Source organism: Trematomus bernacchii, unplaced genomic scaffold (genome assembly GCF_902827165.1).
Source record: "Trematomus bernacchii unplaced genomic scaffold, fTreBer1.1, whole genome shotgun sequence".
Classification (NCBI taxonomy): Eukaryota; Metazoa; Chordata; class Actinopteri; order Perciformes; family Nototheniidae; genus Trematomus; species Trematomus bernacchii.
Window position 1 is genome coordinate 878,566 of NW_022987709.1, and position 19,666 is coordinate 898,231.

The 19,666-nt window shown below is 47.1% G+C and overlaps 1 protein-coding gene across 2 annotated transcripts in view; it reads left to right on the top strand.

Annotated features, from left to right (window-relative positions):
- The window catches only part of rab6ba (RAB6B, member RAS oncogene family a), a 126,627-nt gene that overhangs the window by 93,584 nt on the left and 13,377 nt on the right, over window positions 1-19,666 (top strand). For both annotated transcript variants that reach the window (XM_034140902.1, XM_034140901.1), the window contains exons 6-7: window positions 12,106-12,199; window positions 14,948-15,014. In XM_034140902.1, the coding sequence (XP_033996793.1) occupies window positions 12,106-12,199; window positions 14,948-15,014 (161 nt within the window). The remainder of the gene's footprint in view (window positions 1-12,105; window positions 12,200-14,947; window positions 15,015-19,666) is intronic.

The following is a 19,666-nucleotide window of genomic DNA, read 5'->3' on the forward strand; positions in this document are numbered from 1 at the left end:
CCCCTTTCACACCAATGCGGTTCCAGGGCCGGTTCGGAGCTGGAGCTTGAAAAGCACAGTTTTTTCGTGTTCACACCGCAGCGGAGCCGGCTCTAAGCTCCGGAATCCGGTTTGTTTCAAGCACCAAAAAGTTGTCGGTCTAGAAAGCAAGCACCGCATACGTCACGCTTACGTCAGAGGCGGGGCAAGGGCAGGGGCATCAGTTTTAATGTTATACCATAGTAATTAATGCTGCAAAGCTGGGTATTTTGAGCTTGGCGCATGCAGAGGCTAACAACAGCTAGCTCTAACGCCATCGAATAGGACGTATATTTACCTTCTTTCTCCTACGGAATCGTCGTTGAAGTTGATGATGATTGTAAAGAACTTTTGAATGTAGCATGTAACGACTGTAAAGTTGGTAGTAAAGTCGTCCCATTTCTTCCATTTCGTTTCGACAGAGCAAAACCAAAACAAGTAGCGCTTCAATACAATCGGTCATTGTTGTTGTTGTCGATGTGAGGGGTTTCCACGCGGTTTGGCTTTACGAACCAGGCACGCAAACGGTTACGTCATGACGCAAACGATGACGCAATGATGCAGCACCAGTCGGGCTCTGAGCGGTGTGAACAGAGCGGGAGCTGAACTGAAGAACCGGTTCCGAACCAGAAAAGCTCTAGCACGGAGCTAGAACGGGAAAAGCCTTGGTGTGAAAGGGGTATGACAGGGGTGTAGTTCTGACGGAGAGCACCAGAACGCCGCTCCGGCACTTCAAACATTTAGTACCCATAAGGAGTTGTAACCCTAGTTATATAAGCACAGGCGGAGCCCTCTACTGGACTCTATGGGTACTACCTTACCCTGCGTGCATTCTCCCACTGAGACTTCTATAGACGCAGCCGGCCTAGGGCGGGCCTACCTGAATGCGCATGCATCACACCGTATAAAAGGAGGCCTCGCCTCCTGACTATCATCCTATACCTCTCTTCAGCGAGCGGAATAGGACAGACAGTGCCCTGAGTAGAGGGCTCCGCCTGTGCTTATATAACTAGGGTTACAATACGTAACCCCCGTTATATCTCTCACAGGCTCCGCCCTCTACTGGACTCTATGGGTACAGTGGGTGGAGCCCTGATGTATACGCGCACTGTCGTCCAACACCATTCCACCCTACTGCCCCTGACCGGCTTTTCTGGTCAGCAGCTGCTGCCCCACCTTCTCCTTTAACCCGGTTGTGACCAAGCACTGACCCCGTGCAGAGTGTGAGAGGACTAAAAATGTGGGGGGGCTGCCCCCCTCCTGCCGAGAGGCCAGCGCGTCCCTTTCCTATCCCGGCCCAGGAAAGGCGAAGGCGCATCACGTCCGGGGAGGGGGTCAGATGCCAACTGACCCACAACCCCCCCCTCCCTACAAATCCTGTGTTGCCCCAGCAAGCACAGACGAGGAGAAAGAGCCAGACATGTCCAAGAGATAAAACCTTATAAAGGGGCCTGGCGTCGACCAAGACGCCGCTGTGCATATATCCTCCACACTCACACCGTTGAATAAGGCTGTTGACACAGCTACAGCCCGTGTGGAGTGCGCACGAATCCCCGTGGGGCAGGCTCTCCCTGCCTGTCCGTAGGCATGTGCAATGCACTCGCAGAGCCAGCCTGCCAGGCGTTTCTTGGACAGAGCTTTCCCGATCACCCCGCCCCCGAAGCACACGAACAGCTGTTCGGTGTGTCAAAGGGCAGCCGTGTGCTCCACATAACATGCTAGCGCATGCACCGGGCAGAGGAGGTGCAGTTTAGCCTCCCTGGCCCCACCATGGGGGGGGAGACTAAAACCCCCTAACTGAATAGCCCTCGACCTGAACGCACTCCTTAGGTCTTCAGGCACAAAGGAGGGGTTCGGTCTAAGTGTCACGCCGCTCTGGTCACCCCGAATTAGTAAACAACTCGGGTGCACCGACAGAGCAGTTAACTCGGACACTCTTTTGGCTGACGTTAAGGCAAGAAGCAAAGCTGTTTTCCACGACAGTGCTTTCAGAGAGGAGAGCTCCAGAGGCTCAAATGGTCCCGAGGCCAGAGCCTCGAGCACTAGGGGCAGGTCCCACTGCGGGGTGGAGACGTGCACTACAGGGCGCAGTCTCCTAACCCCCTGTAAAAACGCGACATCAGTGGATGACTAAAGGCTGACCTGCCACCAAATCCCTCATGACAGGACGAGATGGCTGCTGCATACACCTTCAATGTGGAATGCGCCAGCCCTCTGTCCACCAATAACTGTAAGAAGGACAAAATAGAGCCTCGCTCACAAGATAGGGGCTCTATTCTCTGCTCCTCACACCATCGCTGGAATCTCAGCCACTTTGCCTGTAACAGGCTGTAGTGGATTCTGCTCTAGCTGCCTGGATAGACTGAATAACACTGTCAGACAATCCACCCTGTCTCAGCCTGTCCCTCTCAGGAGCCAAGCCTGAAGAGGACGGCCCAGAGTGGGTAACGCCCCGATTGCACCTGCCTCTTGAGACATCGCCCCCCAGAACTGGGGGATCGCCCAGGGCTGGCCCACCTTCATCTGTGTCATTTCTGAGTACCACGGAGCCCTGACGCGATCCGGTGCCACCAGAATGACTGCCAGACGTTCTCGCCTCACTCTCCCCAGGAGAGGGAGAATAAGACGCAGCGGTGGAAAGGCGTATAGCAGCTTCCTTGGCCATGGCTCGTGTGCAAACGCGTCCACCCCCAAGGGCGGGTCGTCGCTCAGGGCCATGGAGAACCACAGGGCACAGTGGCTGTTGCGCCGGCTGGCGAACAGGTCCACTTCCGCTCTCCCGAACTGGGCCCAGATCTGCTTCACCACCTCCGGGTGAAGCCCCCACTCGCCTGGCAGGGGGCCGCCCCTCGACATGAGGTCGGCCCCTCTGTTCTCCAGTCCCGGGACATGGAGGGCTCTCAGAGATAACACCACCTCTGAGGCCCATAACCACAGCTCCTCCGCTGTGGTCAACAAGGAGGCGGAGCGGACTCCGCCCTGCCTGTTGATATAAGCCACTGTGGTGCTGTTGTCGCACCTGTCTGTGGCCACACATTTGCTGAATGTGCGTGGGGATAGGGAATAACCGAACGGCAGCCTGTTGTATTCGTAGGCTATTCCCTGAAAGGCAAAACGCAGATACTTTCTGTGCTCTGGAGCAATTTCCACATGAAAGTACGCGTCTTTCAGGTCGATGGTGGTGAACCAATCGCCTGGCTGCACAAGCCCTAGTAACTGTTTCACAGTTAACATGCGGAATTTCCTGCTGGAAATATGACGATTCAGGCCCCGGAGATCTAGAATAGGTCTGAATTCCCCTGTTTTCTTGAGAACCAGGAAATATATGGAATAAAGACCCTTCTCTCTGTGCTGAGGCTGCACAACAGACACAGCCTGTTTCTGCACCAGAGCCTGAATCTCTGCTGAGAGGAAACCCATCTCCTCCTGGGAAGACAGATTTACCTCTCGCATGCCCATAAAAGGAGGTGGGACGCTGCAAAACTGGAGTGAATAGCCCCGTTTCAGCGTCCTGTCCATCCACCTTGTCAGTACACAGCTGAGTTTCCATTCCCCATAACATTGTGTTAATCGGCAAGCCCTCAGCTGTGGGGCCGCAGCTATAAAGCTGTGATACTCTCTGATGACCCGCCCTGCCGCAAAACTCCCCGTAAAGGGAAGATTTGCCCGTGGGGGGTCGAAACAGAAAGGGCCGATTATCTATTGAGGACCCTGAACGCACCGCCGCACGCTCACGTGTGAGCGCACGCTCCATCATAATGCTATTTTCATCACTATGGAAAACAGCATTAACCGGAGCTTTTACAGGCGTAGTGTGTTTCACTAAGGCCCCTGAACGCGCCGCCACGCGCCCTTTAACAAGTGCGGGCGTTGCTATAATGCAGCCTCTATCACTACGGTAAACAGCATTATTTGGAGTCTTAGCTTCAGGCATAGAGTGTTTTCTAACAGAAAAACGTCGGCCATAATGTCCCTGTATCCGCACCGCACTATAACAGTGCTGCCTGCGGTTTATCACTCTCACCTGCGCACTCCCACTAGCCTCCTCCCTAACGGGAGCTATAGCTGGGGCGGCGAGTGGGGAATTTGTACAGTCATCAACATGTGCAAGTGTATTGTGGAAACAAAGGACACTCAGACTCAAGGGATTCGCCCTTGCATCCCCGGTAGAGAGAATCTCCCCCCCCACCGAGGCGCTACCTCCCCCCGCTAGTCAACTCCGCGAAGATGGAGCTCCCCACCCGGGCGCTCTCTGCTGTTGCGGAGCCTGCCTCGGTCGGGCAGCCCTTCCCCGTGACTGCCGGTATGCCGGTGCCAAGGGATGGGCCGTAGAGGTGGAGGGCGCCGCAGCTACGGGACCCCCGTGCCGGCGCCTCTCCCTCCGCTTCACTGTCGCACTACGCTCCCTCCCCTGCATGGAAACGCGAGGGGGGGCACGTAGCGGGGCCTGAGGGGGAGCCAGGGGGAGCCAGCGGTAGCATGCGGCTAAGCTGGACTCTCTCCTCCTCTAGGCGGCTGAAGCGCTGGGTGACCGAGGAGACCGACCCAAAGAGCCCCTCCGTGGACACGGGGGCTCCGAGGAGATCTTCTCGGTCCTTCTTAGATAGGGCCGTGAGTCCTAGCCACACGTGACGAGACGCCACTGTGGCCAGGGAAATCATCCGACCTGCTGCGGTGGCCGCGCCATAAATCAGATTATTCATCTGACTAACAGCGCGGTCCGAATAATCGCTCTCGTCCTGAGACGGGAGGGCGGGGGCGTCTGCCTGAGGGGTGATCAGGAAGACGCCAACACGCCAAGATTATTGGCCGCAGCTGCCATCTGCGTACCGAGCTTGAACAACTTATTCAGATATTACAGGGTGTCTCGGTCCCGGGGCAGCGGGGGCAGAGGACGTTTACCCTCCGCCCAACCAGCCGCGGAAGCAGATGGGCCGAGAGGCTCTCATCGAGGGGGGGGCACACCTGGACATGTCGTGTCCGAGCGATCCACCACCTTAACGATACCCGCCATGGCGGCTATCGGGGCCTTCGTTTTTAATGGCTGCTGCCATGTCGCCTCCACACACCACCATACCTCTGGCAGCTGGGGCGAAACGAAGGTCGGCTGCGCCGGACGCACCGGGCCGTTAATCTCAGGCAGTTTACAGGCCTCGGTGGCAGCGGTGGGGGGAGCAGTAAGACTACACGCTCCGCCGCCAGAGTCATCACCGCCGGGAAATCGATCCGCGCAGACCTGAGAGTTGGACCTCCGGTCAGCGAGGCGTCCTCCTCGTCCTCCATCGGAACCAAGCCCGCCTGGTCCCATGGAAGGGAGAACCGGGACGACATCACCTCGCTCCCCGAATCGCCCACGTCCACGACGTCGAGCTCCAGATCCTCCGACTCCTTCTGCGGGGTAGCCCTCGCCAGGAAGTGCTGCCCACGATGCTCTCGTGTGAGCCGCGGGATCATCTGGCAGTCTGGGCATGTCGGCGTCGGGCCCATATTACCCACCGCGTGGTCAGGCCCCAAGCACGTGAAGCAGAAGGGTAATTAGATTCGGGCATTTCGGGCAGGTCCTAAGGTCAAGCACTGACTCCATACTCTCACTTTACTCTCTCTTTCTCAATCGTCTCGAAGCTCGTGGAATCACTTCCGCTGCTGAAGAGAAAAGGATGATAGTCAGGAGGCGAGGCCTCCTTTTATACGGTGTGATGCGCGCGCATTCAGGTAGGCCCGCCCTAGGCCGGCTACGTCTATAGAAGTCTCAGTGGGAGAATGCACGCAGGATAAGGTAGTACCCATAGAGTCCAGTAGAGGGCGGAGCCTGTGAGAGATATAACTTTGTTGTTATTAGCATCTGGTTAGCTAGCTATGCTAACGAATATAAGAAGCTTTTTCTACAACCAGTGAGGTAAAGGCACATCTTTATATGATCATTATAGTTATAAAAAAACAAGAGAATAAAGTAAACGGGTATAAAATACTATATGAGAGTAAAAAAAAGTTGTTATTAATAAACAAGAATACAGTTTAAAAGGGGAATGATTTGTAAAATATCCATAAAGAAAAATAAAATCTGTTTACAGTTCTGTTTCATATGGGTGTTGAGAGATGTATCCATAGATCTCTTCATGTTGCTCTCACAGTGCACCAGATTGATGCTTTTAACTTCAACATTTAAAAACATATCTTCGCGGGGGAGCATGCCCCCCGGACGCCCCTAGAGGAGGTTAGCCCCCCCCCCCCACTTAAATCATGTCCACATGGATAGGAAACTAAATACATTTGCACACATCTTGTGTCCATATCTTTCTGTTCTGGTGGTCATGCCACAACCGTGCACATGAATGCATGTGTGAGTCATGGTAAGATATCTGGATTAAGAGGTTGCTTTTTCTTTGCACAGCATGAAAGAAAGGTGAAATGAATGGGCTGTGATTTTAGTATTTTTAAGCAGAGGTCAATCATTTGTACGGCCCTCGGAGGATGTTAAAAAAATTGAAATGGCCCTTGAGAGGAAAAAGGTTCCCCACCCCTGTTCTAAAACAATTCAACATCACATTAGATCTTTGTTACCCCGCTCCAGTGGCAGCTAAAAGCTAATGTAAACCAGCCCCATGTTTTCACCATGCTGTAATATATAATGTAACTTTAAAATGGAAAAACAGGGTTCTTCCCCTGGATGTGACGATAGTGAGTTTACTGCATCTCCATCTGTGGTACCTATTTTAGTCTGCGTGAGGTACTCTTAGCAAGAAACAGAATTTTTGCATCAGCTTAGTACCAAGATATCAGTTCTTGTGACATCCCTTTGTTCACTGAACGAACTGTAACCCTGACTTTAATTAAATGTATTATGTCAACAGATTACACAAAACTTTATTAGGTTAGTTGAAAGCACTAGTTATTTAAACTATCAATTCTTGCTTTCAACTAACCTAATACATTTCACATATGTGAAATTTGTTGACATAATACATTATTAAAGTCAGTTTCAGTTTTTTCAGTACAGTATTGTTGTCACTTTGTGGTTGCTTTGTCTCTCTTTGTAGTCCTTTAGTGTTTGTATGTGATTGTTTTAAGTTTCCTTGGTTGTTTTGGGCCGTTTGAGTGACATTTTGTAGATGACGGCCGGGGGAGGGGGGGGCCTGACACTTTGGAACCCCTGGCCCTTGTAGTAATCCATCCACTTTTGCATCATATCCTTTCTTTAAAGTCAGCATTTCTTTGTATGGCCACCATGATGTACAAAGTGTCAGTCTAGGAACATTGAGTGGAGCACAGTACCTGGAGAACAGAACCTGATGAACCCGTCAGACGTTCATCTGACCTCAGAGCAGCTCGCTTAATAACTCTGTTAAAAGACACACTGATTATCAAGAGAACATAACTCCTTAATACTTTACCATATTAACTTAATATTAACACCACATTATATCAATATGGGTAAAATAAATGAATGTTTGCTACATTATATATGAAATAACTAAATGAATAACTCGTTAGCATAACTGGTTGTGCTTAGTGTTGTCATAGTAATTAACGTGGAACATTAAGCTTCTCAGCTGCTCTTATGACTTTGAAAGGAGAACATTACTTGTGGTAATTACTCACAGACTTAGCCCCTGGTGAGATATGTATGTACGAGAGAAAATGCTGATGAAACACGATGTCCCATAGATCGGAAAAGGAAATTAATTTCTGTAGGGTATTCTTTTTATAAAAGGATGAAATTAGATGACATAAAGCAGTAATATACAGTAGTGGGAAATAAAAGGAGAATTTAACCTATGACAAATTGTGTGCGTGGGACACAATGCATTAAACAGCTTTACTAAAAAAACTTTGTTAGAAGAAGTGATGGGGACACTTTTTTCTGATTTAAAAAAACAACTACTGCATTAAGCTCCCCCGCAAATAATCCATACATATATACGTACATACAGTATGTTTCCAATACTTTTTTGTCAACTTGTGCAGTAACTATGCTACGCTGCTTACGGAATAACCATTGCTATTCAATTTGTACTAATATTAAATGTGTTGCAGTCCAAATTGCACTACTTGGGTTACCAGAAATACACCCAAAAAGTGTGAACAGTCCTCGAGATTGTACATGTTCTCTTGTGCAAATAAGCCTCAAAGTGAACAATTATTTGTGCACCCTATTTTCAGATTTTTTTTTTAACACATTTTCCTCATGCAAAGTTCCTTATACATTTCCCAAGCGCCCAACAATATAAATGGCACAGTCCTTCAAGAAGTATGGAAAATGAGCTGAACTACTTAAATCGTATCGGTTATTCCACAACATTTGTGGATACACTGATTATTTAGGAATAGTGTTTGTGTATTACCTGATGAATAAATTGTTGCTATTGTTGCTACTGTAGGGACGATTGAGTGAGATTTATCTCTTCTTTGTTTGTCTGGAGGGGAGACGGAGACATACGGATATCTGTCCAAAAACGAATTGCAAGTGTAAACCAGAGTAGTGCAGTCAGCACTACTGTTACACTTGCAATTCGTTTTTTGTCAGAAAAACACAGGCTATTGTTTCCAACGGTAAATCTGTTAGAGTCCGGGGGTTATAGAGGCTTCAATTTCTCAATATCCTGCAAGATCCCCCTCTCCAGGGTGCTGGCAGAGAGAGACACTTGATTTCAAGTTGGCACAGCATATTATGAGCAATAAAGGACTACATGTATTTTAGATGGTTTGCAAATATATATATTTTTATTTTTATTTTATATGATAATATGTAAGCCTAAAGCTGAGGGATTTTTCTTTTGTGTTAATAGTTACAGCGTAGGCTTTTGTAATATTCATTTATTATTATTTATTTATTCTGCATATATCACAATTATATTGATTGGAGCTGTTTATTTAAAATAGTCTACATGTTCATAAAACATGATTCTACATTCCCTAATGAGGTCTTCTTAACAATATGCTATAAGCTATATTGTCTGGGACATTCAAATCTCCCCAGACACGTTGACCGGCTCATATTATCCATGAAGCACTTTGTTCCATGAAGCACTTTGTTTAAATGTGCTATATAAATAAAGTTAGATTGGATTGGATGAAGAGTGCTCATCAGCTGTCAGTAGCATATCTCTGAGAGGATTCATGTGGTCCAGTAATCTATACTCTCCTGTTCTCTGGTTCTTAAGGACATCCTTTTTCGTAGTCCTTAAGAACAGCTGACCATCTACTCTCTGGTCTGGCTCTTAATGTCACTTTAAGACAGAATTTGGATAACATGGTGGTGATGTGGTAGCATGGTGAGTGTTTTAGCATGTCCTTTACCATAGAGTCAGACCACTTCCTGTTCTTCAGGTTTGTAAAGGAGAGGAGAAGACGACAGCCTTCACGTGGCCTCCTCTGTGAGTAGCAAGAAATGGTGCAAGACCAACTTGCGAAACGAATGTCGCCAACCAAACGTCGAGCTGGTAGGCCTAGGAACGGCGGACGGGCAGTCATCCCGACCGTCGATAACCGAGGCCTGGCAGTGCTTCAACTCAATGTCGAGGGCCTAACCACCGCCAAACTCGAAGTCGTGCGTCACCTGGCTGATTCCAACGGGGCAGCGGCTGTGCTCCTGCAGGAGACACACTGCACATCCGATAACTTCCTTATTGAGTTCGTCACCCACCAGAGCACAACAACATCTGGCTGGCTCTGTGCATTCTTCTCGTCGTGTTACCGGAGGTCAAAGCTCCCAAAGACCTGGCGCCGCGCCGAAGCCAAATAAACCTGCGGAAGACCCCAAGTCATACAGACCCATCTTGCTGCTCTGTGTCCCAATCAAGATTTTGGAGAGGATGATCCATAGCCGCATCGAGCCAGTGGTGGACTCACAGCTTCCACGGGAACAAGCTGGTTTTCGACGTGGAAGGTCAACAGTAGACCAGGTAACGCTACTCTCTCAGGACATCGAAGACAGCTTCCAGGACAATGAGAAAGCTGGGGTAGTGTACCTGGACCTGACTGCCGCATATGACACTGTCTGGCACCGTGGACTCCACCTGAAGCTGTTGAGGACAATACCAGACCGGCATATGGTTAAGTTCATCATGGAGACGCTTACCAACCGCAGCTTTGTCCTCCAGACCAGCAATGGCCAACGCAGCAGGCTCAGAAGACTGAGGAACGGTGTTCCGCAGGGGTCGGTTCTCTCGCCGATGCTGTTCAACATTTATGTACATGACCTACCTGACACAACATACAGAAAGTACGGCTATGCAGACGATCTAGCCATCATGCTGAGACGACCAACATGGAAGGCAATGGAAGATGGCCTTAACGACGACATGGGCACCCTGGTAGCATACTTTCAAAAGGTGGCGTCTACAGCTCAACATCGGAAAGACAGTAGCAGCGGCATACCATCTTAGCACCAGAAAAGCTAGGAGGGAACTTGAGGTGCGTGTCAACAATAAACGTCTGGAGGTCCAGCAAGCCCCGAAGTACCTCGGTGTGCGTCTGGATCGGACACTGTCCTTCAAACAACACCTTGAAGAAGTCAAGGCCAAGGTAACATCAAGGGTCGCGCTGATCCGCCGCCTCGCTGGAACAACCTGGGGAGCCTGCGCTAAGACGCTGCGATTATCGACCCAAGCCCTGGTCTTCTCTGCAGCGGAATACTGCGCCCCAGCCTGGAGCAGGAGCCCTCACGCAAGTAAGGTTGACGTGGTCATCAACAACGCCCTCAGGATTATAACTGGAAGCTTGAAGCCTACCCCTGTGTCCCTCTTGCCAGTCCTCGCGGGAATAGCTCCGGCCGGCCTCCGACGGGAGGCTGCCACCCTCGCCCTGGCCAGGAAAGCCCAAAAGCATGGCTGGCACATCCTGCATAACACGACAACGAGAGCAGCGCCTCTAAGTAGGCTAAAGTCCACCTCTGAGGACCTCTCCAGAGATGCATGGTTGGCGGCTGCTTGGAGGCAGAAAAGATCAGAAAAATATATATTAAATATAAATGCAGGCTTTAATTAATTGATCAAATGTGACACAAATTGGTATTTATGTTTTAATGTTCTTCGTCTGTATTTAACATGACATGCGTATAAAATCATTAATTGTTTATTTACTTTCCTACATATTTACTTTTGATTGTCATTAAAATGTGTGGACATTTTGAGTACATAGACCAACATTCCATGCCTAGGCCCCCACACCAGGCTCACTACAGACACGGTAATAGTTGGTAGAAGTTGAAGGATAAAGATGACTTTTGATAAAATCTAGTAGAATGAGAGGTTACATTACAAGTCAATTAAAGGGGAGCAAAGATTGAATAGATGTTTTGTGTAATGCTTGAGTTTATAATGACCATGGGTAATAATGGTACCGCTCCATTATTTACTGTTGAGAAGGTGTTATCAAGTATTGGCTGCATGAATATTGCCACACGCCTCATATTGTGCATCCATTATGAAACTTTCTTGCCACTGCCTGTCTGATGATCTATAAGCTCGGTGTTGTTTACATTTGAACTCGGACTCGTGCATCCAGAAATAACCACACCAGCAGCAGTGGTACAACTCTGAGAGGTGTGTTCTTATGTAAATACATATCCAGTGCATTGTTTCTGTTCTCACTGCAAGAACTCATTTTCCTATCTGACAAAGATAGGAAAGAAAAGGTAAGTACACTGCTAAGACTTGGTCGTGGTTTCCTGGCAGAGCAGTGGTGGGGCTGTAGCTGCTGCTCTGCATGCTGCCGAGTCAGCAGCACTGATTTCTGTGTTGGTTAACGGACACCTGACACAGTCTCCGTTTCACAGCCAACAATTACTGCCAGATTCATTATAATGTAATGCAAATGGCTTGTTATTAATTTCTCACAGGACGATCTAATTAATCATTCTCAGTCACTAAGAGCTAATTAAGTCTGGTGGATCCTCACCGGCCTAGAATAATTACAGGAGCTTCAGCTGCAGAGTGGCTGTTTTCATGGAGGGTCAATTTGTCTCTGTTAAATGTTGGTATGAGAAAAGCAGCCTCTATGTTTGTGCCCACAGTATTTAAACATATTATTGTTTATTCTAATGGCATATTCTGCAGTGTTCTGATGAGGATTCCCCTCTTTTTACAGGCAAATCACAATTGAGGAAGGTGAACAGAGGGCTAAAGAGCTGAGCGTCATGTTCATAGAGACCAGCGCCAAGACGGGTTACAACGTCAAACAGGTGAGTTAGGACAAACATCGATCAGCTTTTACATGCATCCTCATTTATTTTCTAGTTCTGTTTCTATTGCACTTTGTCACATTTTTCTTTTATCAATACACCAACTCTTACAAATCAGCAAACTGTGACATTTCTGAAATAAAGTTAACACAAAAAGTAATAAAATGTGTGTTTGGTAGATTATTACTTTGTTGTATCAATGCTTCTTGGCCATGAATCTTATACCGTTAGAAAGCCTGTTTTCTTACCTTTCAAATGGTGTCACATTCATGAAGAACATGCATTTGTGGGATGAGCAGCAGAGCTGAGTATGTGAGGTTCGCCCATGAAAAATATGACAAATCTCCTCTGCCAATGCCAAACAGCAGCCATTCTCCGGTCTCGTACGGCCGCCAGGAGCCTGCCATGACTGCCCTTCACCGTCAGGCCCACTTGCACTGGAACCTCAACATGTGGAGCAACATTATGTTCAGCGATGAGACCAGATTCTGCCTACGGCACATGGATTGTAGGGTCACAGTGTGGAGAAGACGCAGAGAACGCTTTGCTGATTGCTGCACCGATAGAGTAACATGTTTTAGTGGAGGCAGTGTGATGGGGTGGGGCTTCATCTCCCTCACTGGAAGAACCAGGCTTCTCATGATTGGAGGCAATCTGAATGCAGAGAGATATTGAGATGAAATTCTGCAACCAGTGGCAGTCCCATATCTCAACAGTCTGAGACCAAACTCGGATTACAACGCTCTCCCCACAGAGCGGGGATATCAGAGACTTCCTCCAGAGTTTGGGAGTGGAGAGGATGGAATGGCTGCAGTCCTGACCTCAACCCCATCGTGGGATCAGCTTGGGCTGCTGTCAGAGTGACCAACACAACCACGTTGGCTGACCTGGGACACATGCTGGTTGAAGAATGGGAGGCCATCCCACAGCAGTGTGTGAGCAGGCTGGTGACCAGCATGAGGAGAAGAGGCTGTTGTGGCTGTGTTTGGTTGTTTTCATCAGACTTCAATCATCCAATCCACCAAACCCAACCAAAAGAGAGTCAGGAGGTAAAAAAGCTGTTTGGCATTGACGGAGGAGATTTGTCACATTTTTCATGGGCGCACCCCACATACTCAGCTCTGCTGCTCATCCCACAAATGCTTGTTCCTCACAAATGTGGCACCATTTGAAAGGTAAGAAAACAGGCTTTCCAACGGTATAAGATGTATTGCCAAGAAGCATTGATACAACAAAGAAATAATCTACCAACACAAATGTCTTTACTTTTTCTGTTAAGTTTATTTCCAGATTTGCTAATTGTTGATGTTTTCTCTCAGGGTTTCCTTTATGCACATAGACACGTGCTGCTTAAATGTGTATTTTGTAAGAAATTGCTCATTGTGTGCAACTCTGTGTAAATACACAGGATACACATGAAACGCATTCATCAAAGCATTGCTCCATATCAATTTCAGTGGTCCAAATCTCCCCATGATACCTTTTAAGGTCCCTTGTTTTTACTGACAGAAGTTTAGCAGTATTTCTTCCTGTGTAAGTATTTGCTTCTACTGCATGCCTCTTACAAAGGCTGCATGCATTCCTTCCTTTGAGTTACATTTAAGATGCAAAGATTTGCAAGCACAGATTGCTTCAACAACAGTGATCTGTCTCCAAACAGATGTTTGTTGTCAGAAACAACAACTGTTTGTTAATTGAATAAGTGAGCTGAAGGGAAGCAGTATTGTGTCTGTCAGTGATGGTGTGGCACACAGACAGAGGAAGTGATTCTCCTCCTCAGACTGTGGACTCACAGCAGACTGCCAGGATGGAACACAGGGGTGGGAAAGGTCACAGCTCAGGAGGCTGCAGTCACAGCACTGTTTGGCTGAGTCATCACTATCCACTAAGATGTTGTGTCAGCAAATCTCAGTTCTTGAACATCAATCTCACAATCTCTCATGAGAACTGATAGGTTATGTAATAAGATTACTTATTGTCAGTTGCCAACTATAATACAAACATGACTATTTTGTTGTGGTTAGCCACACTAGATACATTCAGAAATGTGGTATTATTTTTAAATGAATTCTCCCTTTTATGTAGTGTTTATTGGATCCATATTATTTACACATACTTCAGCATTACCTCCCAAAACAGTAAAAACACAGAAGGTTAAGCCACAGTTCGTCCATAATGTAATCTACTTACAGAGGATACATATGAAACAGGGCAGGGACAGAGTAGTCCGAATCTTTGAATGGAAACAGTTGTCTGACCTCTTTGCTGTTATTAAGCTGCTATTTCTCCATTCTAATGAATACTCAAATAAAATTGTCATGGGATTTAAAATTTCAAACAAGTTGAAAACATTTTACAAGATGGTCACTTGACCATGTGAGGTGAAATTGCACTAGTTTAAACATTGTTGTCTTAATTTCCATAATAGTGAACATTACTAGACACTCGTTCTTTTCAGGTTAGCAGTCTTACTATCTAAAGATACCAAATGTATTCAAAAAGTGTATTTAATCTGAAGCAAGTATTTAAATATCTTATTATACAAGTTTTTATCCTAACCGATAGATAAGTAGTAAATGGCTGCCTTGAAATTAGAAAAAGTTATCTTCTATCGTCATTATTCTATTATTTTCTCTCTAGATGAAATGAGCAGGGGAGAGTTGTATTGTTTGCCTTATTATTTGTAATGTAATGTATCACAGGTTTAGTCAAACGTCGAAGTGTCCTGTTTCTGTTTCTCTCCCCCAGCTGTTTCGGCGCGTGGCAGCTGCTCTCCCGGGAATGGAAAGTATGCAGGAATCAAGCAAAGAAGGGAGTATCCTTTGACCCATTTGCCTATCATAAAAAATATTCCCTTTCATGAAAGTTATTTCAATACTAATGTGTGGACCTGCTAAGATCGGAAGAAATGTGTTTTCATTTTATTGTTGGTGTGATCGTATCATTAACTGCTGTCTTCTTAATGAACGGAGTTCCAGAAGTAAACCGGCAGCTTTTCAAATAGGTGTCAGCTACCTGTCCAATTAAATGTGTCTTTAGCATGACACTAATGCCAACTGTGTCACAGCACTGGTGGCTAACAAATGAATGAAGGGGGGGCTGCTCAGAGAGGGCTGCTCAGAGAGGGCTGCTCAGAGAGGGCTGCTCAGAGAGGGCTGCTCAGAGAGGGCTGCTCAGAGGGGGCTGCTCAGAGAGGGCTGCTCAGAGAGGTGCCTGCCAGTTTGTCTGCTGGATGATAGGTTTGCTCATTTAAACTCTGATAGGTGTCAGGCCATCAGCCTGCTGCCCCGCTCTGCTAACCCCCCCTCTCCACCTGCTGCTGTCACAGCTCCACCTGCTGACACGCTTTATCTCTAATAAAACACAATTTTAACATGATATTCTTGACAAGGTAGCATTTAAATATAAATGCAAAATAATTACAAAAATCTGTCAGTTACTGAGAGCATCTCATATGGTTTCCACTCTTGTGAATTGTAAACACACACAGCGTAGGATGTTTTTGGGATGACTGAAAACAAGTGATTTGATTCAATCACGCATGTGTTTTTTTCTAAAGTCAAAAGGAGATTCTTGCAGCAGCTGAGGCAGATTCAGCAGTAGTTTTCTTCAGTAACTAAAGAGAGACATCAAGCTGTCTTGGCTCCTCTCAAGCTTCTGCATTAGTGTAAATATATCCAATTTGTGTTTCAATAAGGCAACCTACAATTTACAGAGGCATCTAATGCGAAATTTATTTACTCCTTTGACATTTCAGAAATCCTTATATAAAGAGTCTTAAACATGGCAGAAAGCCAACCAACTACAAAATGAATTGTTCAACACTAATAAGATTATTATTTTAAGAATGATGTAACCACTCGTCCAATGAACAATGACACATTGTGACTCGTTCTCTCTTGTACCTTTGGAACAGAACAGGAAAGGAGACAGTAGATTATGTCCTTCACATTGAAATCCATTATAAAGGGATGTTCTAATGGCCAGTATTATCAGGTGAAATGATTACAGCAAGGAAAACCTGTTTGAATGAACATATGGGCAACTGACGACATTTAAAAAAATGTGCACCTATCCTTAAAGCAGTGATTCTCAAATGGGGGTAAACGGACCCCTGGGGGTACGTTGGGGTACTGCAGGGGGTACGTGAGATTAAAAAAAAAAAAAAAGGTTAATTGAAAGAATACCATGCATGATTACAAAAATAATCATAGTACAATAAGTTAAATAGAAAACACAATTTTATATAAAATATTCCTAGAACCACCAAGGGTTCAATATCCGTTCTTGTGCTTTTCTGGTGCTTAACTGGTTGTTCTCTGTTTTTCTAGTCACTTAGCTCAGCACTACTGCTTGTTACAACTTGCCGTACTCGCCATTAACTGTTATTGCTCAGGTTAATTTCGCCCCCCTCCGACGTAAGCGTGAAGTATTGGTTATTGCCGGGCAGCCAAGTGGGGACAGCTAAGAACCGGGTTTCGGTATTGAAAGCCGGCTCCGCTGCGGTGGAAACCGGAAGAACCAGAGCTAAATCAGGCTCTAGCCCGGAACCACGCCGAGCGGGAAGCCAGTTGCAATATTAGATTATAACAAATAGACATTGAAATGGAATCGTGGTTAAAAACGTAGCAGCACTACAGCAGGGAACGTGGACAACGGAGAAAAAAAGAAAGCCAAAATTGAGCCAACAAAATGCCGTCAATATCAGGAGGCGTATGCTTTGATGGGATTCACGTCAACAAACGGCAACCCACCCCAGGCATTGTGTTTTTTCTGTGGGGAGAAACTAGTCAACAGCTCGATGAAACCAGCGCACCTCCAGAGACATCTCAGCACCAAACACCTGTGTCATGTTGGTAAGCCACCGGAGTTTTTCAAGAGAAAACTTGCTGAGTACAGATCCTCGCAAGAGATTATGCGAAAAGCCTCCACAGCATCAGCCAAAGCACTGAGGCATCGTATGCGGTGTCTCTTCTCATCGCTAAAGCCAAAAAGCCGTACACGATCGCTGAGGACCTAAAACTCCTAAATAGTGTCATTGCAGTGTTATTACAGTTTGTTACAGGCTGTCACCGTTACATCATTTACGTATTGTTGGCTAAAACTAACACTGTCATATAAAATAAGTTAGTATCATGTATCTCATTAGCTGTTGTCAAGTCAAACTAGCAAACTTACATATCCACTCGGAAAGTAGTTAACTAGCAATCGCGTTAGCGGGGAGACAAGCTAGGGTTAGCCAGCTAGCTATAGCTGATAAAGTAGTTCGCAAAATGATAGGCCCTAGGTGTCTGGATGGGTGAGATAGTATTCAGTATTTTGCTGTTAGCTACATATTGTTGGCTCTGTAGCTGAAGAGAGACAAGACCCTCATGAATGTGAATAAAAGCCACTTTCTTTGGATATTTTAAGTAATCGAGTCCTTTACATAGAAATCTGTCCACATGATGTCATAGGCAACTGAGAAATGTCGGGAAGGTCTCAGTTCTTAATGTACATAAAGTCGTTAACTAATCAGCAATACTAAGCAATTAAAACTTGTACATTTTTACACTGAGATTCTTTATTGTTTTTTATCATACTGTAACGGACTGGTTATAATGTTGATGTTTGATGTGTTTGTTGTTCAGAGTTTGTTTGCATTTTACAGAGTGTCAGTGAACGTGCCACTGTTTTGATGGACGGTTATCGTGACCTGTAGCTGTGGGTTTGGGTGGGAGAGTGTTGTCTGGTTGGTTGGGGCTGGAAGAGGGAGGTTCCTGGAGGGAGAGACGCGGGAAGCTAGGGGAGAGCTAGCGGGATATGTGACGGAGAGTGAGAATACGACAGGGTTAGTGGATTATTTTGGCGTGGTTACGGCCAACAGTAACCTGTGATCTGTATAATAAACTCCCGGATAAAGGACAAACCAAGCCTCCCTGTGTTCCTGTAGCGAGACGCTACATTTGGTGTCAGAAGTCAAAGTTCAACTCCGGATGACGAGCGGCAACACTTCGGCGCAGCTGAGGGTCGGGGAACGGACAGCCACAGAGAGCGGGTGAGAGAAATGACCATGAGAATGGCTGCTGAGGTTGGCTTCGACCGCTCCGGCTACTCCCCTGATAGAGACGCCACGCGCGGGAAAACAGAGACAAAGAGGGCAGGCACGAGTCAACACACTGAGCAGCACAGAGAAGCCCTCCCCTCATCTATGAAAACCCACAGGTATGATGGCAAAGCGAACTGGGAAGCATTCCAGGCACAATTTGAAATGCTGGCAGGTGGTCTGCTGAAGAAAAGGCCCTCCAGCTCGCAATGTGCCTTACTGGGGATGCTTTAACCAGCCTGCTGCTACTTAACCCTGATGATAGGAGTGACTATGATGCTTTGGTGGGAGCTTTAAAGAGGCGCTTTGGACTATGCTCTGCAGCTAGCCTGCTCCGCTCTGAACTGTGTAGCCGCAAGCGTCGGCCTGGGGAGCCGCTGAGGGAGCTCGCCAACAACATTGAGGGGCTGTTCTCCAGAGTGAGTTAGCCCGGGACTACTTCCTCCAGGGCCTACTACCAGCCGACCTGCGTACACAGACTTTGCTCGCCCACCCCAAGTCTCTACAGGAGGCTTTGGAGCTAGCCACAGAGAGAGAGATGCTATGTACTGCTTCATGGAGTGCGGATGACCACACACCGAAGGTGAGCGCCGCATGCGGTATTGAGCTGAATACAGCAGAGCCGGCCTGGTTGGAAAAATTGACACAGCTTGTGCGTGCCACCACGCTGAGAGAGGAGCAGTCTCCGAGACCCCGCCAGAGGATCTGCTGGGGGTGTGGACAGCCTGGCCATCTGGTTCGAGATTGCCCTCGCAGCACAGCTAACCAGGGAAACGGGGCCGGGTCTGCATAACTGGGACAATGCGGACCCCTGATGATGTGTCCCGTCCCTCTTCAAATGAGGAAACGTTGCAGCGCATTAACCAAGCAGAAGTGTTACAACCAACAGAAGAGGCTGACGGCCAGCCGGAGCGAATCATCAGGCTGGGCCGAACCTGGGTTGAGGACTGCTGGTATGCCCCAGTGACTATTGCGGGAACAGACTGTTTTGCGCTGGTCGACACAGGTTATTCAGCAACCCTGGTGAAGCCTGAAACGGTGAGAAATAAAACAACTATTTGCCCCACCATAGTGAAATTACAGACAGTTACCGGGGAACGATATCCGATGGTGGGAGAGACAATTGTGACAATGGGGGTGGGAAAGAAGTCTGTTCGCTGCCCAGTGTGGGTCGCAAACCTGGAAGATTGCATCCTGGGGCTGGATGTTCTTGGGACATTAGACCAGGGTATCCCAAACATTTTTCCCAAGAGCCCCCCCCCAAATGACTCCTGTTGGAAGTTGCGCCTATAATAGCTACTAACTTGAATTTTTATTCAAATTAATTAATCAATTATTTTTTATATTTTATTGTAATGTAGAGACAAGGCTTTTAGTGACAA